Source organism: Apis cerana, linkage group LG11 (genome assembly GCF_029169275.1).
Source record: "Apis cerana isolate GH-2021 linkage group LG11, AcerK_1.0, whole genome shotgun sequence".
Lineage (NCBI taxonomy): Eukaryota > Metazoa > Arthropoda > Insecta > Hymenoptera > Apidae > Apis > Apis cerana.
In genome coordinates this window covers 11,619,922-11,647,263 of record NC_083862.1, presented here as the reverse complement: position 1 = coordinate 11,647,263, position 27,342 = coordinate 11,619,922, and the positions used below count along the sequence as shown (strand labels likewise).

Sequence of the window (27,342 nt, the reverse complement as noted above, 5' to 3'; positions counted from 1 at the left end):
AAGAAAAAAGAAAAAAGAAAAAAATAGAAAAAAAAGAAGGAAGAAAAGGAAAAAGAGAGGGTTCGATCGATGGCTTTGTTGGATGGACCACGAGGTCTTTTTGGCCAGATCGTCGAGGCCTGAAAATTCCGCGGCGTGGAGCATGAAAAAATGGCGGAAAGGAGGGGGTGAAAGGGGGATGGATGATGACTATCGACTAGCAGTATGGAAAGAAGCGTCGCTCGGAGCCACGCCACGAGTAATCTCTGGTGTAAACGTTTCTGATGGGTATCTCTGGGGATCCGGTGGCTCGTCATACTCTCATAGTAGCTCGGGAGTTTCTAGACAAAAGCACGTCGACAATGGGCCATCAGGGTATCAGACTGGTTCGGTGAAGAGGCACGTAGCTCGGTGAAAAACCGGCTCGAAATTTTCGCATACACGATCCAGGTGTCCTTCTTCTTCTTCTTCTCCTTCTCCTTCTTTTTATTCTTCTTCTTCTTCTTCTTCTTCTTCTCTTCACTATCGATGCTTTAGACACGCTCTCTCGATACTTGGAAACAATAAAAATAATATATTCGACCCTGTTTCAGGGTTACAGGCATCCTCATGATGGAGAGGTTGCTGAGCTAGAAGTGGAGGATTATGCATTCAGATTACTTTGTATATAACACGGTTGTTCGATATTTCATCGATAGGAATTTAACGAGGCGTCGTAATATTTCTTTTTTTATTTCGGTGCCAAGCTTTTCGATCCCATTTCTTTCTTCTCCTAATGGAATTGTGTTTATTTTTATTCCCCGTAATATCTCCACTTTTTATCTCTTTTATAATATTCCATACTCGATATTACTCGTCGAATTTACTCGAATTAGAATTTAGTTTAATCAATAGCTAACGATATTGTTGTTTTAAATGTATTCTACGGATTGTTCGAAATCCTGTTTTAAAAACTTGGAAAAAAAGGATCGTTTCGACTCAACAATTGAACGCTTCTCCAAAACAAGCGGGAAGAACTGCCGCATCTCACAGATATACCATCCCTAAAACTCTGTGTCGCAGATTCACTTGGAGAGAGATATCGGTGTCACCCCCTCCTCCCTCTGTTAAGAAGTTATTGTATTTCTGAAAAGTTAGAGAAATTCAATCTCTCCCGAGAGATGAGACTCGGTGATTCTGCTTACACGTTCTTTCCACCCTTGGATACTTCGTGTTTCCATCGAATCGTGTGGCGTACGTACACACAAAGAAAAGAAATCGAGTAGAATAAACACGATTTCGCGGAGGACGCAGAGGGATAAATCCGCGGTTGAAGAAAAATCTCAAGGGTTTCTCCCTTGCAATTTAGTTGGAATAGCGATCTCTCTCTTTCTCTCTCGAGTTAAACTGGCTCCAATCTACGAAAGATCCTGTTTAAGTGGTTGAATGGTCTGTTCGTTCCAAATAACGGCAAGGTTGTTCGTCGACGGAATTCTCGATGGAAAAGCTGTACGAAGGAAAGAGGAATAAATCGCGTAATCGAAGGGGATTTGTTAATTAATGGGGTGGCGCAACCTTGACCCAGGTGACTGGTACAGGAAATTGGAGGAGCCGCGGATTCCTGAATGATCACGATAGGTCAAACGGTTGACCCAGTTCGACAATCCACGGATTAAGTTTCCGGTGTGCCCGTACCGACTCGTACTGGATAGCAGTGTCACCTGTAATCAAAACGAAATTTTCTTGATCCAAGGTCCACCCATCCAGCTCCAATTTCCTACTGGATTGTTACTACTTTGCGTGAGAATGTGCCATCTTTGAAATTTAAATGTTTTCTCCACGCTCGTTTGCTCTCGTTCCTGCATTTTTATTCTTGTAAATAGAATCTCGTTATTAGAATGATTACTCAATCATTCTGGAATTGGAGGAAAAGTTGCGAAGAATTATTTTCATCAACCATAGATATAATTAGAAGTTCGTTTTATTTCACGATTCTTATCTCTCTTAACGAAACAAATAATTAGTAATGTTTGATTAAGATGCTGCAAATATTAATCAACCATTTGAACGAATAAGAAAATCAAAATTGAAAATAAAATAAACGTCTATATAGAAATTGTTGAAGACTGCGGTCTCGATCGGACGCGATAACAAATATTTAATCAATATTCAAAGACGTACTTTTTCTTCTTCGCATTCATTATCGCATCAATACGATACCCCGAAAAGAAATTACTCTACTTTCGAAGAGATTTTTCAACCTCGTCACTAACATCGATCAGACCAGTTTGATAAATATCTTTCTAAAAAAAGGATCTCGATGGAAGTCGACGATGTGAATAGCGTTCCAGGATTGTTTGCTATTTCGAAAGGTTGTCTCTGGAGGACCGACATCCGGCTCCGGTCTGCTTCTCGTCTGACATCGATCGGGCATAAACGCTTGAACGAGCTAGGGATTAAATTGCACGGTTGTCGTAAAGCGTAACGGTGGCCGTGGCTCGTTATTTCGTAATGGGTTGTAAGGGGGGGAGGGAAACGGCGCGAAAAGTTTGGCGGATTTATGGGGCGTTTTTCCATCGAGTTCATTAAGGGAGGCGGAAAATTTAGGAGCTCCTGCTCGAACTTGCCAAGTCGAGAATGGACTTTTTGGGGGAATTACCATGCCGTTAAAGTACTAATTATGTTCAGACAAGATGATTGAGATTTTGACGACAATTTCTTGGCACGAGAAATATACGAGTTGAATCGATGAAAATTGATTCGAGAAAATATGGAATATTTAATATTGCATTATATTTTTCATCGTGTCATGTAAATGTTTAATCGAGGTTGTGGTTAAAGAACGGGGAAAGATTGAAAATTGAAACTTTGTATTTATTACCCTGGTGAAAAATTTCTGGCGTTTAATAATTAAAAAAGAGCGGCGGTAACAAAGAAGCATGCGATCAATCGAAAAAATTATCTCGAAAATGTCACAAGTAATCCGGTTTTATTGTCCGACGACCTTTACGCCCGGCCTACGCCGCTAGTAGAAAAGTTTGTTAAAGGTCAGGCAGTAGCGTTACCGTTGCGCAAGCCGATCTCTTAAAACTTGGATAATTTCGATAAGAACATTTGACCACACGTTTCCTTTTCTTTTTTGATAAATCAAAATCAAGAACAGAAAGATACTATCTCAAAAGTTATTAAAGAATTGAAAAAAAATGTTCTTTCCTGCGAAATTCAATCGATCGATTAACGATTTCCAAACGATTTCTCAATCCTCACGAAAACATGAAAGAAAAGAAAAGGAAGAAGAAGAAAATACGGGATAAAAAAAAAAGAATTCACGCATTCCGTTCACGCACAGCTAAAATCGCCATTACCTCCTCATTCGATATCTTTTCTTCCTCCCCTTTCTCTCTCTCGCCCCTGTTTCGTTTTCTTCGTCTTGGCGCCAGGCGTCCCGGCGCCCTCCGGCGAAAACCCTCGTTTATTCTCTCTCTCTCTCTCTCTCTCTACATAATACACGAGGCTGCTACCGAGGATCTGGTTTAGAATCCACATCGTATCCCGGAATCGTGGACAGTCAAAGGCGGTCCTCTACGTACACTCGTTCGGTGTGGAGTGTTGGGCGTTTATGGATGGCTCGCACACGAATGACGATAGATCGATTCGAAATTGCTTCTCCATCTCCTGTTCTCGGTGAAGACTGTTTGCCGTCGCAACCGCTGTATCGAACCTGTCTTTTCCTATTTCCTGAAAGGATCGGACTTCCCTTCGCCTCGTCCGATCGATGATTATTTTTAGAACCCGCCCCAGACGATCGGGGCGGTATCTACTCCCCTTTTTAAGGGGTTATTTTCATGGGTTACTTGTTCTCCGTTTGATCGATTTTTACTTTTTATATTTCTCGTTATCTTCGTTGCATTCGTCTCTTTTATTTTAATGGAAGGTATATTATCTCTTTTTACACCGTTTTAATCGCGAGGTGATTTTCTTTTTTTACGTGAGATGCAGTAATTGGGTTTAATTGTACGATTGTTGTGATCGTAATTAAGGAATTGTAGAAGGTATAATTGTTTGAAGGAAGGAGAGGCAATAAACAGAAGGATAAAATTATTAAGATTTTCAGAGAAATTCAATTTGTAATTATTTGAAATTATTATTTGTTTAACTGGAAGATTTATCCAAGTACAATTGTACAATCGCGTGTATTTATCTACGTTGATAAATTGTCAGCTAGGTCTGAATACAAGAAAAATAGAAAAATGATCTTTTCCAAGATCACAAAAATCCACTTTTCTCCGATTCCAAGCAAGGCTGAAATCATAATTGATATTTAAATCTACGTGACTTTGAAATTAACGAAACTGTTATCACAACAGTTATAATTTACTGGATACTTTCCAACCTAATAAAAATAATCGATGTTGATAATCTAAACACTTCCTAAGATAGAACCGCACTTAGACTTTTAATGCACAACAGTATAACGTTTTATCTCTAAAGACGTCATAAATAAAGTAGAACCACTTTTATCTCGAATTACCGGAAAAGGTCGAACAAACATGAATTTTCCTTCCCGGAAGGTGCATTGAATAAGCGGTCATAAATTCGCCTCCTTTTATCCCCATTGCAGGAAATACTTGACCCAGAATGGAAACATTGCGCGAGAATTCGTGAAAGTGATCGAACTCCTTATCCGTGTCTGGTCTAAGTGTCGATTGTCATGAAAATAAGGATAATAAGGGTCGCGGAGGATCGGTAATGGCGCCGTTTCCGCCGCCAATTCTGCGACTCGCGCTTCGAGATTTCTCCATATCTTCGCATTGAATCGCAAAGAAAAAAAAGAAACTCTGTTTTCGTCGACGAGGAACGTTTTAAAGGAATACTTAACTCAAAGAAAGTGGGCTTACGTAAATATCGAGAATATGTTGTGTAATTATTTAAAAAATTAAGTATACAAAAATTCGACATACAAGAAGTATATTTGTTCTGCACGAGCATCGCATAAAACGATTATTACATATTTTTCGTATTTTAAATATTTGTGAAAATATCTGTGGAAGATTATTGCCGATATAAAATTATCAGTGACTACTCGAATTGGCAGTGCGAATAAGAACTCGTAATTTCTCGTTTATATTGACGTAATAAAATCTGCAGTATTGCAAATTGAAAGAATTCCCTTGATCCACATGCTTTGAAGACGCGATAAAATAACACTTCCCGAGCCCAATGGCGCAGTAACTCAATTCCTTCGGAACGACGACTTAACTTACGAGCATCCGGATGAGGAGCATTGAAATGTAGGGGAAGCCGACTCTGCCGGGGCCATTAAATTGTTCTTCATGAATAGAGGAATATTTATCGGCTATTCTAATATTGGATTTTGTGTTTTATACACAGCTATATACAAAAAAAGAGAAGACCATTTTTATCAAGATAAATTATGATCCAATCTTTGTTCAATTTCAAAATCAAGGAAACATCCATCGTTAATCACCGATCGATCGAGTACAATACGAAGCAATTCTTAATCTTCTTATATATAGAATTTAATTCAACGAATTTTACAAACCCCTAATCTCTGCCCAAGAACGAGCAAAAAAAAATCGATCGTCAATCGTGTCACCCCTCCACAGTAGTCGCCAAACTTGTTTACCCCGTCTGAGGACCGTCCCTGACGACGGTCGAGGTCGCCGTAATCTCGAGCCAGTCTGATCGAGAAATATCGCGGGCGATCACGAAAGTGACCAGACTAATAGTCGGCTCCATAACCGAACAGAAACGGCTACTTCCCGGTCCGAACGGAACGGAACTCGACGACGCGTGTCCTCGCGAGAAGACACAAATTGCACGCGAGGACCGCTGCGAGAACAAGGTTGCGCCACGTCCTCGAGCGGAAATAGTCCTGGCCAGGACACGATAACGAGTTTCAACTTGTTCCGACTTGGACGGATCTTCACCGTGCCCTTTCGACCTCATGAATTATTTATTTAATCGGTGGAAAGACGTACGACTACCATGAAATTCGGACACGATAACGGAGCTCATAAAGCTTCGCGGAGCCTTCTGAAACGGCCTCGTAATTTACATCTCGCAGTACACGCGGTGTCTCAACCCCGGCGTGTTTAACACCAGGATGAAAGTGAAATAATTAGTGTAATGCGGGCGGTCGGTTGGCCAGTTCGAGATGGCAATAATTGTGGTATAAAGGAAATATTTGTTGGAAAATGAATTTTTATCATTTGTTACGTTTTATCTGTTGCGCGTGATGCAAAGTGCATGGATGTTTAATACACGATTTTGTCTAAATATGGATGGGAGATCAGTAGAAATGAAAGTTGGATTTTTTTTTAATGTCGTGGTGCGTGGCATAAGACGCAAGATATACGGGTGACGTCCGATTTATTGGAAAAATGAATATGGATCATTGATAAGGAGGACGAGATTAGAAGAAATATTTGTTGGAAGGTAAATTTTTATTTCTAATATCGTTCCGTGCGTGCTAAAGATATTTTTGTTTTACGCCCGAGTATAATCTCAGTTTGTTATTACCGTTTATTATCATTGCGAAGTGAACATTTTTATTACTTGAGAATTGCACGTTTATCGAACGTTACATTTATTTCTAAAGCGACTTTAGATTAAGAAACCTTGAAAAGACTGAGTTGAGTCAGTTATGAATCAGTCATGAGCCGGTAATTCCTGTATTATTAATACGACTAATTATTTCGAGGAAATATAATACGATTTTTATCGACCGGCTAATTTATTTAAATTTATTTAGATTAAAAAAAATTTCTTACACTTCACGAAAGTTGTATTCGAGCCTCGAATGTCTGACTCTATCAATCACATTCTACTTGCATTCTTACGTATCTTCGCATAATATTCATTTTCCTAAAATTTATATATTTATGTATTTGCAACAACAATTATGCAGAAGCGAGAATTTTCGAAATTGAAAGTACGGATCGAACCATAAACCGCAGGAAGTAAATCGTGTCAAGAATACGCGATATAATCGATGATCGACCGACTTCGAAATAGTTGGAAAATTACGTTGGAGCAACTCCCTCCCTCTCCCTTTCTCTCCTGGCTGATAAATCGAGAATGAAGCTCGACACACGAACTCGTTTCCCTCCGTAATGATCGCTTTTTCGCGATATTTATTATTCACGGAGTCTCGAGCCCATTAAATTTCCGCGGCCAGTCTCTGATGTTTCACGCAAGAATTAGGAAATCGATATCGATTCTTCCGATACTCGATTGCTCGATGTTTCTCGATTGTACTCGATAAATACACGTCGAAAAATTCTGTAAAAAAAATCGTTCAAAGGTGCGCGATTCTTTCCATTGGGATTTAAGGTTTTTTTTTTTAATGTACGCAAAACATGATTTTTTTAATCGCGAAATCGTTGCGCGTGATTTTGCACGGAAACGAGTGTAACAACTGTTGTTACGTAAGTTGAAAGGAGCGGATCCTCTGTGAAATATATTCTCGTCCGTAATCAAACGATCTTTTGCACGTGCTTCTCGAACGAGATTCCCTCTGAAACGATATTAATTAATATTCAAGAAAGGAAACTACTACAATCGGATACTTGAGAACAAAGGCTCTGACTTACGATTTTTAGGATAAGCGATTCTGATTTTCATCTAACGAAGGAGCTTTCGATCGAATTTTGCTGTGTGATTTTTTCTTTTTTTTTTTTCCTGTTTCTAATTTTAACTTTCGAATTTTACGTTGTTTAAGGATCTTTGTAATTCGATGATTACACGATGAATATATAGAATTTTGATATCGAATTTTGATATCCTTCTGAAAATATTTAAAACACTCATCGGGATATTTTTATCTCAAAGTTGTCTCGTGTTGCATTTTTCGATCGCTTTCGAATTGATTAACAAAATTCTTGCTTAACCAGCACAAGCATGAAAATTAAATTTTCGTTATCCCAAGATCCGAAAGTTGATCGATATCGTCGCATCCTTTTATTTCACGTTTGTGCAACCTCGAGGCAAGCATCGCGAATGATGTGTGATTAACACGATTCTCGTGACGCGATGAATCGAGGCGTAATTCCAGCTACTTGGACACAGTAATTTATGCGTCCTCATCGGTAAAGTTCCTCGCGTTCCAGTACGATCCCCCGCGACGAAGAGGCGGAAGAACAGGAGACGCCGGTGCATGCCTCGCATAGATACGACAAAATTGCATCTTCGCGGGGCCAGAAGCGTGGAATCCTAAGGACGTGATTCGGGCTGGGTCAAGGATAGGCAGGATGTGACGTCACACAGGCTGCCAAGAGATCGATATCCTAGCCACCAAGTGGCGTCACCTCTTCCCGTCTGATCTTCCACGACCTTACGTGCATTAACTTTTTTATTCAAATTCTTCCTTTCCAATATCTTGCCTCTGGATATCGTAGTCGGACTGTTTACACGCTGTTTCAATCCGTTTTATGGGATCCTTGTAAACTTGATGTGAAATAATCGATCGATCCAAGAATTGAAAGTTGAAAATAATAGAGAGGGTTCTTCGATCATGGAAGCGGTTTCCAGAGAATTTACACTGTGATCGACTTCTGAACACCGTTCACTCATGTAGAATCGTATCTATGATATCGAAATCGTTTATAATGACGTTGTGAATTTCTTGGAAATATATCATACGATATTCCCGTCGAAGTTGGAGGAGTTAGAAATACAGGAAGTATAAATCTTCTTGTACGAGATTTCCGGTCCCCGGAGTTTGATGTAATAATTCCCGCCAAGGTTATGGAGTGCGGCAAGTATACCTGAATTTGTTCTAAACCCTCTCTCCTCCTACGCGTTCCTCCACTTCTATCATCTCTTACAAAACTTCCACTTAATGGAACTTCCGACTCTTCGTAAATTCTGTTTAAACTTTTCAAATTTTCGTATTTCTTAAACGCTATTTTCATTTCTTACTCTTCCTCTTTTATTCGTCGTTGTTAAAAAAAAGTTATCGACGTTTCTTTCAATTTCTTAGCAACCATTTATCACTTTATCACTTTTATTCCAAACACGATTGAAGAGAGTCGAGGCTGTTCGCCACACTTTATCCGTCATTATTAAAAAATTTTTGTCGTTTCTCACCAGTTTCTCAGCAAATATTAATAATCCAACGCCTGTAAAAAGTTAGTAGGTACTTCCTGGAATCTTTTTTCCCTAAATAACAAGTCAAACAGCATCGAAAAGACCGGAGATCTCGCACGTACGCGCAGCTGGCGAAAATCCCCCGCAAAGGATCGCAGAGAACTTTTTTTTCTGTCCCTTGTTGACCCGGCACACGGCCGATTGTCCGCCGTTTCGCTTGCCAAGGTTGCCTCGGAAGAAACCCTTCACGGACAATGATTTCTTTCATGATTTCGCCGAGGCACGACACGTATAGGCGATCTATTCTGAGGTCGTCAGCGAGGAATCTTCTCCTCCTGATACGTCTCTTTTGCATAAGAGCCCCGTCACGAGGCTTGAATAATGCTGAAAGGACGGCCTAAAGCCTTCCACGACGCCTCTATTTATTCGATCACGGGTGCAACAACCTCGTTCGTGTAATACACACTCCTTGGCACTTCATCTCACAGTGTTACACAGTGTTGCCCGCGTATACGTGCGCTGTAACGCATTTGTAATTACTACGAATGGAAGGAGGAGGTGGTCTTTGTTGGGATAAAATAAATGCAGCTTAGCTGGGAGGGTTAATAAGATCTCAATAGACCGTCCAATAATGGAGGATAATTACAGTTGATGGCATTACATCGGACGGACGAATTATTGGCCACGCTCAATTTGCTATTTTGCGAGGCTGTAATAATCTGCTCGCTAAGCGTGTACATTGTGTTTGCACAAGGTTTAAGGTAAATGAACCTCTTTGCAAAAAAATTGGTTGACCTATATAATTAACTTGATTCTTTGAGATTGTGGCGTGCGGCCACTCGTTGAAATTAATTTTAACTTTTTAAAAGATTTTCTTCGTCTCTTTCCATTTTTCTTTCCTTTCTTTTTTTTTTGTACGAGAACTTTTTCCCCTTTTCTTCCTCCGCTTGTTTAATTTCGCGATTTTTTATCCTTTATTTCCTTTGTTGCTCTTTAAACTCTTTTCTTTTTCACTCGGAAACCTATGAAATTTATTACACGTTAAATTATTATTCTTTTTTAAATCGATTGTTCTAATTTTCTGTTACAATTTCTCCAAATCTCTCATCACCTTGGTTCAACTTCAATTCTCCATCTCAGCATTCTCCAAACTAATTCTCAAAACCTCTCCTTTGGAGCCTGTCGCGTCCAGATTACCTAATTCTTATCCTCGTTCGAAATTTCCTCTTCTTAAAATGTTCAGCTAAAACTTATCGATCGAAAGATTTAGAGAAATTAATGATGATTCCATTTTAATGCAGATGCTGAAGTCGTGCAGAACGTTGAGCATGACCGTACGAGGTCCAGCGTTGGATCCACGATGCAGAGGTGGGCATCCTGTCTGGTCATCTTCCGGTCGACAGCAGTCCTGCAGCTGGATCGACCGTCAAGGTCGTCCAACCTCGCCACCGCCGCTTTATCCACCTAGGGACCCTAGGTACGGACCAAGGACGAGAAAGGTCGAGCTCTGCATCGAGCCTGGCCAGTCTCTCGGCTTGATGATCAGGGGCGGCCTCGAATACGGCCTTGGGATTTATGTGACAGGGGTCGACAAGGACAGCGTGGCCGATCGGGCTGGACTTTTGGTAAGAGATTTTATTCCCTCCTTCGATAAGCTGTATTCTTATTAAATCTCGACCCGATAAATCTTCTCAGCGATAAATTTGAAAGTTTTTCCTCGAGTTTTTCGGCTCGATAATTTAGACGGCGTGAGAAATGATTAGAGAAATTAATTAGAAATTTGTTTAATTCTAAATTGGAAATGTTTAAGTTTAGAATGTCAGAGGATGGTATTTGTAAGATGAAAAAGGATGCACAGAAGTGGTTTTAAAGTGTCGTAAATTTTATGAAGATCCAATGATGAAAGTGCAAACGGTGATACTTTGATATTTTCAATTTTAGAAAATTAATAATTTCCCTGTGACATTAATATCGCATTACAGGAAACACACGGCGCAAATAAATCGTGGAAAAGCGATTACAATTACGTATGATAAACATAACAGGATGTTTACGAACAAAGCGTAACAAACGGTATTAATTAGCTCGTTCTATAATTCAATGTCAGGAAGAATTAATTAGTTGATCATTATTGAAATAGTGGTAAGCATTCCGATGACGACAAAAGTGCTTTGTCGTCGAACGGACAAGCTGACTAAATCAGAGAAATTTAAATTTTATCGATAAAAGCTTGCGTATAACAACGTTGACAAAATATTTTATGCAAAATGATTATTAAATTTATCAAATTACTGGATCGGTATAATTAAATATAAATGGAAATAAATGTGAAATTTTCGTATCCAGGTAGGTGATCAGATCATCGAAGTGAATGGGCAGAGTTTCGAGGAGGCGACCCACGACGAGGCAGTAGAAATATTGAAGACGAACAAAAGGATGACACTCCTGATTCGCGATGTGGGAAAAGTGCCACACTCTTGCACCACGAGCCAGCCTATCGTCGTACCGACGACTAGATACCCTGAACACGATCCTCTGCTCTTGGAGAGCCCTGGAAACCATCGACCACCGAGTCCTACGTAAGAAACGCCTGCCCACGCTCAAACGAAATCCAAAAATAAACCAATTATATTCGTACTAAATTTCGCTTTAACGATATGTTCGTTTTATTTTCGTCGGGAATCGTTTTCGCTTCAGAAACGAATTCGGATTGAATAATTAGATTTCGAAGGTATTTTTAATATTCTCACTTCAGTATCGCGAGCGATTGGAGGCACAGAAACGTGCACATGGTTTCTGCCGCGACTGCCGCGATGGTGGAGGAAAAAGCGAGGGTGGTCCTCGCGAGGAGCGAGAGGGCCGCCCTTTCTCAGCTTCTGGCCGACTACAGGACGCGTCGAATGACGATCGAGGAGCTGGTTGTCAGTTTAGGCGACCTGCTCAACACACACGAGAAATTGACTCTGCTTACCGAGCTCAGGGAACTCGTCGACAGCAAAGACAGAGCTGCCTTCGACGATTTGGTTTACAGGCCTCGAGTAGCCAGGGTATGTTATAACGTGTATTATTCTGAGATTGGCCTGAAACCGTGGATCATTTTAATAAAGTTAGAAAATTGTCGCAAAATATAAATTAATTTAATTTAGTAATTAAATTAGCGTTTTTCTTTTCTTGTCTGTTCAGAGAAAAGGTGATCGTGCCCATTCGGATTTAATAGTGACGCCATCCCTTCACGATCTTCCGGTAAGTAAACTGTAAAGATTACAACTTCACCGATATAGTAACACGAATAACGGGTGAACACACGAGAACACAACGACTCACTTGATATCTCACACGATTATTCTCTATCTATTTATCTCTATTTATCTTTTTCTCTATCTCTGTTTCGGGACATGTATAGAAAACTCTCTGTCTCTATCTTTCTCACTCTCTGTTCTGCGTTGTCCACTGTAACTGTTAGATCTAACTGGTGACTGTTCTCTCCTTTTATCTCTCTCTTTCTATATATATTTTTTTTTTTAACCTGTCGCCAAATCTCGCAAGCGACCTACTCCTAGGAGATTCTCCTTTACGAATACCGAACGCGCGTATTCGAAAAGGATCTCGAGTCGGGTGAAAAAGAGTATAACGATGTGCATATGTACATTCTGTTAAATGTATTAGGCCCTCTGTTCGCTAGATGTCGCGACGATTGAAGTAGAAAAAATTAAAAATGGAATAATTGAATAGCGTTGTGGAAGGGGAATCCATAAATCATGTGACGTAATAAAGTAGAAAAAAGAAGGATGATGTATTACAGTAGGATAATCTTTTTGCGATAATCGTAATGATAAAAAATGGAATTCGATATTGGAAAGGAAAAAGTTACAAGCGAGATATCAATTGTATCAATGCAATTGGCCTTAATTGACTTGAATATCGATTTTCAATAAATTAATTTATAATTAATTTCCATCTAATAATTACTTATTATTATTAATGTTAAATCGGTTTTCTTTCATTTATAAAATTTAAATTTTTTCGTGGACAGTGGGCCTTAAACATTTAATCAGAGCCACGAAAGATTCCAAATATCGGAAACGGTGAAATTAATTACTTCTAAAAAAAGATTGGTCCAAAAAAAAAAAGAGAAAAGAAAAAGAAAACGAACAAAATTTGAACAAAAGAAAAAGGAAAAAAGTGACAAATATACTATGACGAGAAGAGAAGGATATATATTGGAAGAGGAGAGGTAGGGAAGCTCATAGTCGATTGGAGAGGTGCGAGAAGGAAAAAAGTATAAGAAGATCAAAAGGACGAAAGGAGGACAGGAAGTCAACATTGGAGAACACATTCGAGGAAATCACCAAAATCCATCTCTTATCCACTCAAAACGCAGAGATGAAGCTTTTTTTTTTCCTCTCCCCGTTTAATCGCTCTCGGCTACCACGGTGACCGGTGAAACATGACTCGAGAATCTTCCTGCAACCCCCTTCTCTACTTCCGCTTCTTCTTCAAACTAAACAAAACATATACTTTCGTTTTTTCTCTCGTTCTCTTCATCCTTCTTCATTCTTCTATCTATCTTTCTCTCTCTCTCTCTATATATATATATATATATATATATATCTCGAATATATCATTCTCTGCCTGTCTCTATAACTTCTTTGTCTATCTGTGTTTTGTTTATGATTTCGCTTAGTGTTAGTAGCGCTTCCCTTGGCAGCCAGTGTCGCCTCGTTTCCGCTCTGCGCTCGTCAACGTTCCTCCGCGTCTCTTTGGACTTTGCAGTCGAGATTGTTTGCGTACCGCTTCAGCCGTGCCATTGCGCGAATATTCGAAGCCCGTGGATTGAATGTCGTGCAATTAAGCCTCGCCGGAGCGAGTAAACGTTTTCACGACGAGCTCTATATATATATATATATATACGGTTTCAATCCGAGATTCGGGATAAACGAGAGAAAAATTCTCGATGGAAAAAAAGAATGGTAGAAGAAGGAAAAAGAAAAAAAAGGATCGTTTTCGCGACGATCGAATGGCGAGGCTTCGAGTATTCTCGGTTTTCTGAAAAGAATCTGCGATGCTATGGGTCTTAGACACGCACGCTTGCAAATTTGGGTATTTGGCCGTGGAATGCAGCTGGTAGATGCGAATGATTTTGCCTGTATCTCTCTCTCTTTTTTCTTTTTCTTTTTTTTTTATTCTTTTCACGCTAACCACATCGGGGGTGACAGTACAAAGTGCGATTTTCGAGAACGAGTTCGCCTGAGCTTTGCTGGATTTTTTGTGTTTCGTTATGTCTTGCTTTCGTCGAGTGCGTGATTAGGAAAATTATCGACGAGTTTGAAAAGGGATGATTTTATCTTTTTTTGACGAGACTTTGAAAATGGTTCTGTAAATTACGTAGTTGGAATATTTATTTCATCTTTTTATAAAAGGATCGTGTAGTTGGAAGTCGTCTTTATGGAATAGAGATTATTAACTTGGTTATTAAAAAATTCAATGAAATGTAAAATACAGACTGATCCTATTTAATCCTATTACACTCTTCTTATGTTTCAATCTCGCTCTTATTTAATATTCTAAAGGAATATCTTTAGCGTAAAAGTCGAGAAATACGATAATCCCATGGCTTAGTTGACGCATAAAAAAAAAAGAAAATTATGAAATTATAAAATATAAAATATATCATTTCCAATTCAACGAATAGATTTTAAAGAAATCGCTAATTCGAATAATTTGAAAATTTACTACTATTTTCTTTCTTATTTGTTTTACCAATAAAAAAAAATTAAAAACGCAGTTGCAGAAGAAAGAAATCAATCCCGATTCAAAAATTCCACTCACAAAGGAACTCGGAAATATCCTCCGGTTGAATCGCAACTGATCACGCACTCAATCGCAAGATGCTGAGAGTAGTTGGCTGAGGATCGGCCTAATCGCATCTCGTGCGTCACGATTCAGGGGCTGGAAAGTTTCCTGAAAGCTTTACTCAGCTCTCGTCGCACGTCTCGGTACTTTCTTCATTTTCGTAAACGTTCCTGGACACGAGATCTCCAAAGAAGAGAAAAGAAAAAGAAAAAAAAAGAAACAAATCCACAAAGATCCTGCAAGCCTCGGTCCAAAGCTCGGGCTAACTCGCTGATGACCGGTTTCATAGCCAACGAGTTTGTGAACGAGCGACACCGTTAATCTCATTCGTGGAAACGATTTCTATTTCGACGAAGGCCTCCAGTTTTTCGTTCCAGCTTCGTTCTCTCTAAATTTCGTGTCTTTAGCGTTTTTTTTTTTTTTTTAGCTTTCCACTATTGCCTTCTCCTTTCGTATCGATCTTCTTCTCGATTCTTTGTGTTCCGCTTGTCCAAGGGGCTGTAAAGGGTGGCCAGCTTGTAAGAATTTTTGTTCCTTTTTTTTTTTTTAATTTTAATGCAATTTGTTCGAATCTGCAATCGATGTAAATGGTTGGTGAAATTTAATTTGACGAAGCTCTTTAATAGAATAGCTTGTCGGAAGAAGGACTAATTAGAATAATTTTCGTCGAAGGCTCGTTAAGCTCGATGCAGACGAGAGACAAGAATTATTGATTTTGAAATCACGTTTTGAAAGATGAGTCTTAAAACGTTTTCTCAAATTGGAATTTATAAATTGGAATAGAAATGAATTTATGAAAATATAACATCGTAATTATCATTGAATTTCTTTTGACTTTCGTAAGAATATTCTTTTTGCATCAAAAATAATTTTTAAAAGTATTTAATGATTAAAGAAAAAAATATATTTCTTTAAAATTAAATATTTCAATATTTATATCGTATAATATTTATCTGCATCGGGTTCTCAAAAATGATTCAAATAAGAATTCTCGAGATAAATTTAATAAAAAATACAACGCTTTAAAATTTTCTAATCGAGCAAACTTTCGACCATATTCGATTATCGCATTAATTGTTTAAAAAAATATTTATATATATTCGTGAATGAACAAATCGACTCGTGGATTGCTTTCATTCGTGGCCAATCGACAAATCGATGACGCTTGATTAATGACGAACAGTTGCCCGTACAGTTTCACGGTTCGTGGACCGTGTATTCATCGGTTCCGTGATCTTTGAACGGAAGAGAGTAACCGGAAGTCATCGTAAATCAAGTGTTATCCGTACGCCGACAAATATCACCAGACGGATCGATGATAGATCATCGGTGAATTGGCGATATTAGACGCTTTTGTGGCCGATTAATCGATAATTTTGACTGTCTTTCGATGGATTGGCACGAATAGGAACGAGATCGATCGGCTTACTTACTTGGAAAAGGGAATCCATAAACGATTTCCCAAAGGGGCCAGAGCTATCGCTTTTCTCATATTTTCAGTTGCTTCTTCTTGGAAATTTATTTTCCACTCTTTTTCCTCTTCCTCCTCTTTTTATTCATCTATTTCTTCGTTCGTTACTTTTTACTTTTTATCGATTCATCCTGGAAGGGGAGAAAATTCGAATTTTCTATTTATTATTCGTTCGTAACTTTTTAAAACAATCGAATAACAGGTAAACGATTTATTAGAAATTCGATCGGATGATCGAAAGATTGAAGAAAAGAAAGAAAAAAAAAAGATTAAGAATGAAAGGGGGAAATGGATTGGGTTAAGTGAAAAGGGAGGAAATAAAATTGCTCGTTGGCCATCGAAACCGGGCTGAGAAATGGCTACGAAATGGCGAACAGCATGATGGGATCTGGTGATTTCTCGCAGAGGGGTGTGTCCGGTGGTTGTTGCCGTCCGGGACGACTGGTGGACGTCGAGGGAGATCCTCTAGGAGTGACAGGACCTCTCCTGCCAAGGGATAACCAGGAATATAGATCACCCAGCGAGGACAGCGGTCTCGGGGCCGACATGCCCAGGACCAGGTCGAGAAGGCTCTAATAAAACGAGAATCTTTCCTCACTTCTCGCTCATACTCTTGAGGCTCTCTTGATTTTCTTGAAGACAACTTATATATATATATTCTATCTTATTTTTTTTTATACCTTTCTTATCTCTTATGTCCGTACAAAAATTGTTGGCATCGTTTTCAACAAATTTTCTATCAATAAAATTTTGAATCGATAACAATTGGATTTGGAAAACTTTGGAAAAGAATGCGAGGATAAAAAGAAATTTTTCATCTTCGATGAAAGTGTATTGGATTTGGATATATCGACATAAGAGTTATAAGTAGAGAATATAAAGAAATTTTTTTTGGAAATTCTTTCAGAAGATCGACTTAGGAAGAAATTCTAATTTGTCGTACGATCGTGATATTTAATTTGCAGCGCGAGTTCAAGAAAATCCAAGTCGAGCGTTCAAACCATTCAGAGTAAAGTTTGCAGTTACACTTGAAGTAACTGAATTACGTCGAGTGGCTTTAAGGACACCGCTGTTGCTTGATTGGTTCGAATCGTTTCGTTTGCGTGCACGCTGCGGATCGACTTCTCGAATTATTTCCTTTTCGTAATTCTCATTTTTCAAATTGCCCTCACTTCCGAAATATATTTAAAATATTTATATTTTTTCCAAGGAAAAAAAAAAGAAAGAAAAGATTCCGAACGAATTCGAGGAAAGAAACGTAATTTCAAAAATTACTTTCTATCCTATTCTTCCTATTCCACCTTTATCGACTTTCAACAAACCAATCGACTCGCATTATCAAAATTCTATTTTCCTACTCCTCGTTATTAATTTCCACAAGTATCCTTTCAATTCCAAAATTTAAAAAAAACATCGTTTTCTAACCTCTCGATAATTCCTCGATAACAAACAACAACATCCACTCACGTACACGTTCCCTTAGCCGATTAATCCCCAATGCCTTTCGTCCCAAGAATGTCCAGCTCCCAAACAAAGGAGCGAGAACGGAGGAGGCGAAGACAAAGAAAGAGAAAGAGAGAGAGAGAAGGAAAGGAAAGAAAGAAGGAGAAAAGATTCAGAATTGCCAGTAAGCAGGGATAGCTGTAATGGCGTTTCTATGTCGGATATACGAGGTACATCGATATTTCATTTCCTACCAGCCTCGATCTGGCTTTAGCGTCTATCTCCCGCATTCGACCGGCCACCCCCTTGGCGACGCCACCTGGTTGGCAGCAGGTATGTGCACACGGATAAGCAGACACACGGCGGGGGTGGCAGGAGGGACGAGGCAAATGGCGAGGGCCGGTACTCGTGTACTCTGTGTGTACTCTCGCTCGCGTGGGCGGTGGTTGGACTCTCGCGTGCAGAAGGGGATGGTGATCGGCGGTCGACTCGCGTGGATCGAGTCGATTGAATCGCCTGGATTTTTTTACGTACGGTCAAGGGAGCACGTCGTCAAGTGTAGATCGATGAGGCGGGATAGATAGCGTTGCTTCTTCCGAGGGCGAAAAGGAAAAGGAGAGGAGGGAGGGCAGTTTTTATGCTTGAAAGCGTGAAAGAGGCATCGATTAATCCGATTTCGAAGGTGAAAATATTTGCCAAAGGGTTTTCTATCTCTCTTTTTTATTTTTCAGGATGGATAGATGGATGCTTTTGTGAGAGAAAATTGGGGTTTAATGGAATGTGAAAATTTTTGGAATATAAATATTAATGAAAGCTTCTTTTTCTGTATTGAATTGAATCTATTGGAGACAATTTTGAGAAATGTTTGCTATAAGAAAATTTTCATTATTTAATTACGTTGTCTTGATTATAATATAATAAATATTATAATAATTCCGCAAATTACTCTGTTTGGAATAACTTTCATTTTCATCTCAAAAAGAAAAAAAAAAAGAAAGGAAAAGAAAGAGAGAAAAAGAAATATATAATATTCTCGAGAGCTATTTTCATTCTGAAATGCATTAGCAAAGAATTCGAAGAAACAATTCCATTCCATTCGATCTCGTGGAAAATTTCTTTGGTCCAATGCCAATTTCTCCTACGTGTTGGAACGAATGGTCAGATCGATTAATTCGGCGTACATAGATTCATGCACGGGGAGTGATGGATAGGCCAGGACATTCCGTGTCTTTCCACGAAATTGGACGTAAGCAAATTCCGTCCAATCGATATCTTTCGCTGGCAGCAGAGAAAACATATACATAAAACGTTCCGAACGTGAACGAACGATCGAATCGAAAGCGAAGAAAAATGGGATTTGCATATTTGATCGAGTCTATATCGGGCCTGTATCCGATTATTTCGCGTGGCATCGCCCGATAAATGTTCTCACCTCGAGGCGAAATGTTTAAACGGGAATTTCAATCTTATTGTTTGCCACTGCTGATCCTCCGTCTTTACACTTTCTCATTTTCGTTTACGTTTCATTTCGAACTTGCATTTACTTCGAGGGATGGAGAACACGCGGATTTATTTGGATTTCGATTCGTTCGAATAAAGTAGAAATTGAATTGTTTCGCGTTGTAAAAGAAATTTTTTAAAAACGGATACTTTTTAATTGAACGTAATATTACAATCGATATATTTTAATTAATTTTAATAGTAATAAAATTTGACTTTTTACAGGTATCGAAATATTTGAATCGATATAAAATCATGAGGAAAACGGGAGAAACAGTAGAGATGACGTAAATATCACGATACACCGCGATTCTGAAAATCCCTTTACCGCATAACGGTTCTTATGCGGCAATAACGTACACACAGGTACACGAATGGCCCTTGAAAATTTCGTTCTATGGTCGGCCAAAGTTCTAACGCTAGGTCGTATCCCGGGTAACAGAATGAAACAAATGAGCTTGGAGAGAGTTAGCAGTACCGTAATAGCTACGCGGACGAAACGTTGGTTGGAAAAAAGTGTCGGTGCTCGCGTCACAGCCAGATTTTCATTCTCCTCGCTCCACTTCGTCGCTTCGTCCACTTCGAGACGAACCTGGTGTAGGAAGATATAAGAAAGTGAAGATTCCGTGTCGCGAAATTTTTACGTAGTTCGATTATACAGTTTTTTTGACCATGTAACGTGTATTCTCGTCTGATAAAAGGGTAAGATAATTTCTTGGAAATATCGTAATTAATCATTCCTTTGCGATTCGATCGATTATAATTCTTTGATTATTTTAAATTTCTGGATATAGAATTTGAGCAATTCGTCGTTATGCTGTTCGATTTCTTTTTTTTTCTATTTTTTTGGTACTCTGAGGAAAGATAGTTTCTTCTTGGAAATGTAATTAATATAATTTCTTTGCGATTCTATTCATCTTCATCCTCAACTCATCCTCAAATAATCGAAGACATTGCTCGATTTTTCATAACAATACCGATAATTCAAATTTGATAAAGTATTGGTAATTTGCAGAAAATTTCAATGAAATACCTCGTTGTACACTTGATAAATCTCGCTCACGAACTGTTCCAACTGATTTATCGGGGAATGCAATATTCGTTGAAAATCATAACTCGTCGATCAGACGGATGTTCGACGCCATCCTGGCTGGTTAGCATCGATCGATCGATGGCACCTGCGGCTGTTGAAACTTGGACGAAGGACGAGCCGGGGAACGGAAATAGATTTGGCATGCGATAACCACGGGGGTGTACGTTCGACTTTGCACTCATTAAATAATCGATGCGAATAACATATAAATAACCGCATTGCTGTCGCCGATCATCCCTCATATACATATATATATACGCGATTCCATTCTTCTGTCCAACTTCCAACCTCGTGAGAGAATAGAAAGTTCTATTTTAGCCACCGATCGAAACCGCCGTTTCTCGTGCCACGATATCCTCAAGTTTCGAGTCCTCCTGCGCGATTATAAATCGCCATCGAATTATCGTCACGTAGAGATCTCACGCGGATCTCTTTCCATTTTCCAACTAAAATAAAATCGTTCGAGAAATCGGTCCGCCCCGATAATAAGCAATCAATCGCATTCCGAAACGTTCGATCCGAACCTGAACACCCGACCAACTATAACCAAAAAAAAAAAAAAAAAAGAAAGAAAGAAAGAAAGAAATATCGAGCAAACCGATCCAACACGATCCAATCGTAGATCTAGACGATATAAAAAAAAAGGAAAAAAATATAGGAGAATCGGGTGAGAGACGTGGAGAGTCTCGACAGGGTGGGTCGTCTCAAATCGCAATTTTGGCCATTGCAGAGGTGGGTGCAGGAGGACGCCGCAGCACCAAGTGACCACTTCCGATCTCGCCCTCTCCAACGACGACGAGTGCGACAACCAGGTACAGAAAAATTGTTCGAGAGAGGCAGAGACGCACGACCTTGAGAAGTTGTCCCGTTGAACGTTCCTCGCGGTATTGGTGAACGCGATAAAAGGGTTGTTCGTCCATTTCTTTTCCAGGATTACGAGGACGAGTTGGAGAACGGGCGTGGACGTAGGCACAGCTCGCCAGGTGGCTCGAGGGGGAACCCGAGGGATTACGGCCACCATCATCTTCATCCGGACAATTTGGTGAGTGATTAGTCTATCTTTTTCACGTCTCTCTATATTTACGGACTTACACTTCTTTCTTCCTTTCGCGAATTTCTCCCGTTTCGATCGACTGGGCCGGATTTGACACTGTAACTATTCGATAATACGTGGAAAAGTGAATAGAGATGAGAAGTTAGGGGAAGGATCGGGGAGTTCAGAGGTTGGATTCTTTGAAAATAATTTGAGAATCTTTTCTTATTTCGATTAGCAAATCGATAAAATTGAAACGGATGTTCAAACGATAAAGAGATTTTTGAAACTTACTTTAAATCAATTTTAGGGAATTGGACTTCTGAACCTTGTGATATGTAAAATTATATTTTTACCTGAGTAAAATTCAATATTAATCTTGCCAAAAAATTAAATTTCGCGTTAGTAATAAAATTGAAACTAAAATGCGACTCGTTTGTTATTCTTGGATTAATTTTAAAGTGTGTTTCTCGCGATAAAATGAAGTTACTCGGAACAGGGAAAGTGGAATGAATAATGAAAGGAATTTCGATATCGTATTGGGATAGTCGAGTGTATTAGGGGATGTAACGACGTTTCCTGTAGTAAATATTGAATGCCCGTTTATAAAATTACGAAGGATACGAAGCGCACGCGATTCATAAAAAATTCATCTCGGATGATTGTATAACTTGGATCGAAGACGATAGCTAATTCTAATGATACGAAAGAGTGATAAATTTTATATAACCCTTTAAAAATTACAGAAAAACTTTCAAATACGAAAAGAAATGTAAAAAGAAATGTTTTAAATAATTTAAATAAATGTAATTTTGTTTACGTAATAACGAGTTAAAAGGAAATTATATAAAGGAAATTAGAAAATTAATTTCTAAATTTTTCTTTGGTAAAATGATATTATACAAACAAAATTATAATTCTTTCGAGTTTTAAAAAATATACTTCGGATACAATTGTGTTGTACAATTGTAAAATTTTGAATTAAATTTCCCTCTTGTAATAACATCACGTAGAAAACATATGAATATACGTTTCACGAATCCTGAGCAAGTACAAATAAGATTTCAACGTGTTCATTCCCATCTTTTGTTCTCCAAGGTACTAAGCGTTTTGCTCAAAATTAATACCATCCTACCTAGTATTTCCTTGGCGTACGTGTATATCAGACGTATTAACAATTCTGTTGTGCCCTATAGCAACTATGTAGAATTCGTTCAAGTACGAGGAGTAGAATTGCCAGATTATGAACCGCCTGTGGTATTACGGCGCAATTGTCTCGCGTTAATGGCTGCCAGTATTTTGCGTGTGATAATGTCAAGAAAAGGAGGGTACAGGATGCACACGCGATGCGCATGAGAGCAGAACAAATGGATAATTGAGACAACGGTGAAATTTCTCCTTCGAGAATTATTCTAACTTAATCGGGTTACTTTGCTTAAAAATAGTGAAATTTGAAATAATCCATCTTGTTCATATTTTGGAGCAATTCTGATTAAACATTGTACGTATTCTCTATTTTTGCACTCTTTAATTTTTTCTTTTTTTTTTTAGCAACAACTCCTTGACTCATATTTACAGAAAGGATCTAAAAAGAGGGCCTCGATAAAGTATTGTGTAAAGTGCTACAAAGTATTCGAAAGAAAACGAAAAAAACATTTTAAATTACTTTAGAAGCTGGTTGAATAATTATCGAATTTGGAATTGGTGTAAGAAATGTGACGTCGAGCCTCGACGTAAGAGTTCTAAGGGTTAAGAATCTATACAAGATGATTTATTTCTTGTTTTTCTGTTAAATGAAATTATTATCGTTTATTCTTACCAGTGTATTTGTCTTCAAATTTCTATACTTTACATTTTATTCGCAATGAGTTTTAACCTTCCTTTGCTTGTTCCATATTTTTTTTGTCCCGCTAAATTTCATTTCCGATCGGGCAGCGCCGATTGGCAAGAGTCAATGAACCGCGGCATTTAAATGAACGAGAAACCGTTAACTCGATTGTCGTCCCGCAAGAATCGACCAATTAAGGAACTGCTTCGAGTAACGAGCCACCCTAATTAGTCACCAGGTCGCGACTGCTTCGGAACAAACCGCGCACTTCGATTAGAAGCGTTTAGTTTCTCATCCCGTGCTATCTTTTCCTCGCATCCCGCGGCACGACGAGAAACGGAAATTTTTTTTCTTTCTCCTAGCGTAAACGTTATTCCAACCATTTTATCCGTCGTAAAATCTCGCATCGTTTACGAGATTTCATTTCCCTCGCTAACCAACTACCCTCTACTTTACCCCTATAATCATTAATCTCCTCAAAAAAGTTGAACTATAATCCTCTCAAATCTTTCTCTTGTATCAACTTTATACCCCATTCTTCTCCATACAATTATTCCACGATATAATTTTCATTTCGTAATACTTCTCGATCACTCGATTATTTTTATACCCTTGTAACAATTTCCACCGCGATACCGGCCGATTATTATTCACCGACAAACACCACATCAAACAAAATCCATTAAAACCCATTAACATTAGCCTCGCTTATGTTGATGCATCTCGTTCTCTTTTTTCTTTTCTTTTTTTTTTTTTCTCGCGCGATCGAAATCGATCGAAAGGAAGATGCAGAGGGGCTGACTGCCAGTACCAATGATCCACCGCGATATCTTCTCTCACGGGTCCATCTGGAAACGAGCTCGATTTATGGACGTTGATCACGCCAGGTCGATCGACGTTCCGAACCACCGACCGTGTACCCGTAGATCCTGAGGCCAGAAGGAGGTGTTCCAGACCTGAATTAATTATCCAGCCCCGATCGATCATGCCTTGTACAGATACCAGACGATCCAGACGACTCGCGAAATGTCTCTATTTCGTGGCGGTTTTAACGTTGATGGACTTTTGCCGGCCTTGAAACGGCAAGATCGTCGACCGAGCTGTATAGATGGTTCTTGATATCCTTGAGGAGGAGAAGTTCTTTTTCCTTTGCGTGTGTCCCGAGAAAGTCGTAAAAGTCGATCCTTCTTTGAATATTTTATAATTGGCGTGCTTGTTTGTTTGTTTCGAGGATGTGTCTGGTCGTTGTAAAATTGCGGGTTTGGAGAGGAGTGGAAGGAGTCGGTTTAATAATTGATGAATTTCTTTGCGTAACTTTTTAGTAACGGTGTTTTTTTTTTTTTTCTCTTTTCTTTTTTATCTCAGTCAGTCTCCGTTCGAAAGAAATGAACGCCGCGTGCGTGTAAATTGCAGAAGAGAATTGGGAGGATTGAGAAAGCATGTTCTTATGATATGGAAATTATGACGCAAAGCGACTATCGGCGATTCGCCATCTCGCCGAATATGGGATTACAGAGGACGAATTTAATTCCTAATACTGACTCATGTGCATACGTTTCAATATCTGTTTTCTGCGCGTGATAGAACGCTGGATTTTTTCGAATTCTTTTTCTCGACGTAATGTAATTTCTTTTTTCCCTTTTTCTTTGTCACGATATTCTAAAATTAATAATTCCGTTGTCACTTCGACCAAAAACTGGACGCACGAAAAAAAAAAAAAGAAAATATTACAAAGAATATCAAAACGTATATTTCGTTGCTCTCGCGTCATTATTTATAAAGTTGAAAAATATTATTAATTACCCCCCAAAAAAACAAAAAAAAAAAAGAATTATTACACCTATACTCTCTTTCATGACATGCTCTTCGATCATAGCAGAGACACGCGAAATTTATTCATCCAAAAATTCGAATAAGCAACCAACACATTCATCCATCATCCACCCACCCCGATTCGTCCCTCTGCGCGCGACTTCTTCCCTCGAGCCACAGTTCATCATCGTCACTCGACAAAATCCGGAACTTACGCGTCCGGAGAACGTTTATCCTCGAGCCCCATTGTCCTTTTCTTTTTTTCTTTTTTCTTTTTTTTCAGTAAAAAGAAGCCAACTTCGGATCCAGAGATCCGAGAAGCCGGAAACTTGTCACGGAATAACACGAATATAAACGATTCGTCCTCGTTGTCGAAGGCGAGAGAGAAAGAGAGAGAGAAAGAAAGAGAGAGAGAGGTATTGTACACTCGAGGCGCGCGTGAAATCCTTGAACGATGATCCTCGAACACGGGTTTGTTTGCTCGATCAATTTACGGTGGCCCCCAATCGATGATCAGCTAGTCAGAGCTTGTCCTGGAGCGCTTGTCGTAGCTCCTCGGTGGCCTTCGCCACGTCCTGGGTCTGCCGCGAAAGCACTTCCGGCCGCACGTGTTGCACCGTCGAATTGGACCGCCTCACCGAGTTCCCGCTGCCGAATTTCGGCCGTGGAATTCTCACGCGTTGCACGTCGCTCAGCCAGGATTCCATGATTCTCCCCCTTTTATTCTTCCAATTCTGTTTGCGCCTCCTTTAACATAAATATTCGTTATTACAACAAGTTGTAATCGCGAGTCGTAATGCATTTTTTTTTTTTTGAGGAAGAAGAAATATCGATCGATACATAAAATCGTTCCCTGCGAATTAATTGTTACTCGAAGGAAAGAATTGTAGGAAGTGTCGATATATACAGTTCATGCTATAGAATTATCTCGATACCCTTTTTTCCTCGAACGTGGGCGTATTTAGAGAAATCGGTAGATAGCTTAACAGCGTCTAATTTCGTCGATTAGTTACGTTTTAGTAAGTTGAGAGAAAGTCTTGCGTTTAACAACTGTGTCGCCCGATCTTTATCGCGAATCGTGCTTAATACACGCCCGCGTGTATCAACAACCGCGCGCTCCAGAAAGTGGCATAATACGTCCGCACAATTTCTTCAGTGAAAGTGTGTATGCCAGTTAGTTCCATCGATATTTCCATCGATATCGCATCTATGTTTGCCTCCGTTATCGTTCCACGTTACGTTCAATATTTGCCTGTCCCCTTATCTTCGAATTTTCCCAAGAATACGAAAGATACGGAACGCGTTTTCTAAACAATTCACAATTCGGTTTTTGCGAATCGCTTGATCGGATCCCAGCGTGAAAATCGCTCGTGGCGATTTGTGACGCGGTGTTTTAGCAGTGGAGATGTGGTAAAAAGCAAACGGGAACGGCAGTGGTCATTGCCAGTCGAGGGCAATGGGTCATTCGAGCTACGTGACAAAGAAGAGAAGAATGTCACTGGGCCACGCCGGCTGGACATTCTAGCAGCATGATCTGAATCGTAATCAGACACAGAAAATCAAGCACCTTAAATGCTCCGCCATTATTTAACTTCGTCAATTTTTCCTTCCCCTCTCTCTCTCTCTCTCTCTCTCTCTCTCTCTTTCTCTCTTTTCACGACGACCTACATTCCCCAGTTTATTCTTCTCGCGGGAACTTTTTCACCTGGCGAGGATTGGGTCGTATTCTGCAATCAACTTTTTTCCCGAGGTATCCATACTTTTAGAAACAGAGAAAGTTAAGAGAAATGAAAAAGAAAAAAAGAAGAGAGCGGCGAGGAGGAAATATTGGAGTTTCTACAAATTGTCGATGTTTTTAAAAATGTGTTTATACGATCCTTTTTACGAGCAAAAATTCGGCATCAATTATTAAGTAGAAAACTTTAAAAATCAAAATAGAGCACAACCGATCATTTCTCAATCCTGATTGAACGGTTTCTCGAAAACCGTTTCTTCTTCGTTCACAAGTTTTCCTTGAATGAAATTTAATTTATTTAAACGACGATACACCGAAAGGAGCCCAAGATTGAAGGTTCGAGGAACGAGCAACTTGCATTCACTGTTCGTGGAACAAACCGATCCACCCGGATTTTACGATCTTGTTTACGTCCGGTCTTTGGAAGAGCCGCAGCCATCGCGGAATTATGTGTCGATAGAATCGCGGCTCCGGGACAAGGAAAGCCCTGAATCTCTGTATCCTG

At 39.3% G+C, this 27,342-nt stretch overlaps 1 protein-coding gene and 2 long non-coding RNA genes across 15 annotated transcripts in view; 1 reads left to right on the top strand and 2 right to left on the bottom strand.

Annotated features, from left to right (window-relative positions):
• Nucleotides 1–27,342, top strand: part of LOC107995072 (whirlin) — a 96,444-nt gene that overhangs the window by 43,481 nt on the left and 25,621 nt on the right. For 6 of the 10 annotated variants that reach the window (XM_062081888.1, XM_028665393.2, XM_017052310.3 and 3 more), the window contains 7 exons: nt 10,371–10,694; nt 11,416–11,648; nt 11,825–12,116; nt 12,253–12,312; nt 16,799–16,953; nt 21,160–21,241; nt 21,361–21,471. In XM_062081888.1, coding sequence (XP_061937872.1) covers nt 10,371–10,694; nt 11,416–11,648; nt 11,825–12,116; nt 12,253–12,312; nt 16,799–16,953; nt 21,160–21,241; nt 21,361–21,471 — 1,257 coding nt within the window. The remainder of the gene's footprint in view (nt 1–10,370; nt 10,695–11,415; nt 11,649–11,824; nt 12,117–12,252; nt 12,313–16,798; nt 16,954–21,159; nt 21,242–21,360; nt 21,472–27,342) is intronic. The other 4 variants (XM_062081894.1, XM_062081891.1, XM_062081892.1 and 1 more) reach the window with 1 other exon arrangement.
• LOC107995075 (uncharacterized) overlaps nt 1–27,342 on the bottom strand; it is a 42,262-nt gene that overhangs the window by 9,883 nt on the left and 5,037 nt on the right. The window contains exons 2-3 of one of the 4 annotated variants that reach the window (XR_009831917.1): nt 12,394–25,849; nt 12,190–12,321 (exon numbers count right to left, since the gene is read on the bottom strand). This is a non-coding gene — a long non-coding RNA (uncharacterized LOC107995075). Of the gene's footprint in view, nt 1–12,189; nt 12,322–12,393; nt 25,850–27,342 lie in introns of those variants that run through there. The other 3 variants (XR_009831918.1, XR_001765468.3, XR_009831919.1) reach the window with 3 other exon arrangements.
• LOC133666977 (uncharacterized) lies at nt 4,072–10,374 on the bottom strand. Its single transcript, XR_009831923.1, has 2 exons — nt 7,575–10,374; nt 4,072–7,498 (listed from the first exon to the last, which is right to left on the bottom strand). It is a non-coding gene; the product is annotated as an uncharacterized LOC133666977 (long non-coding RNA).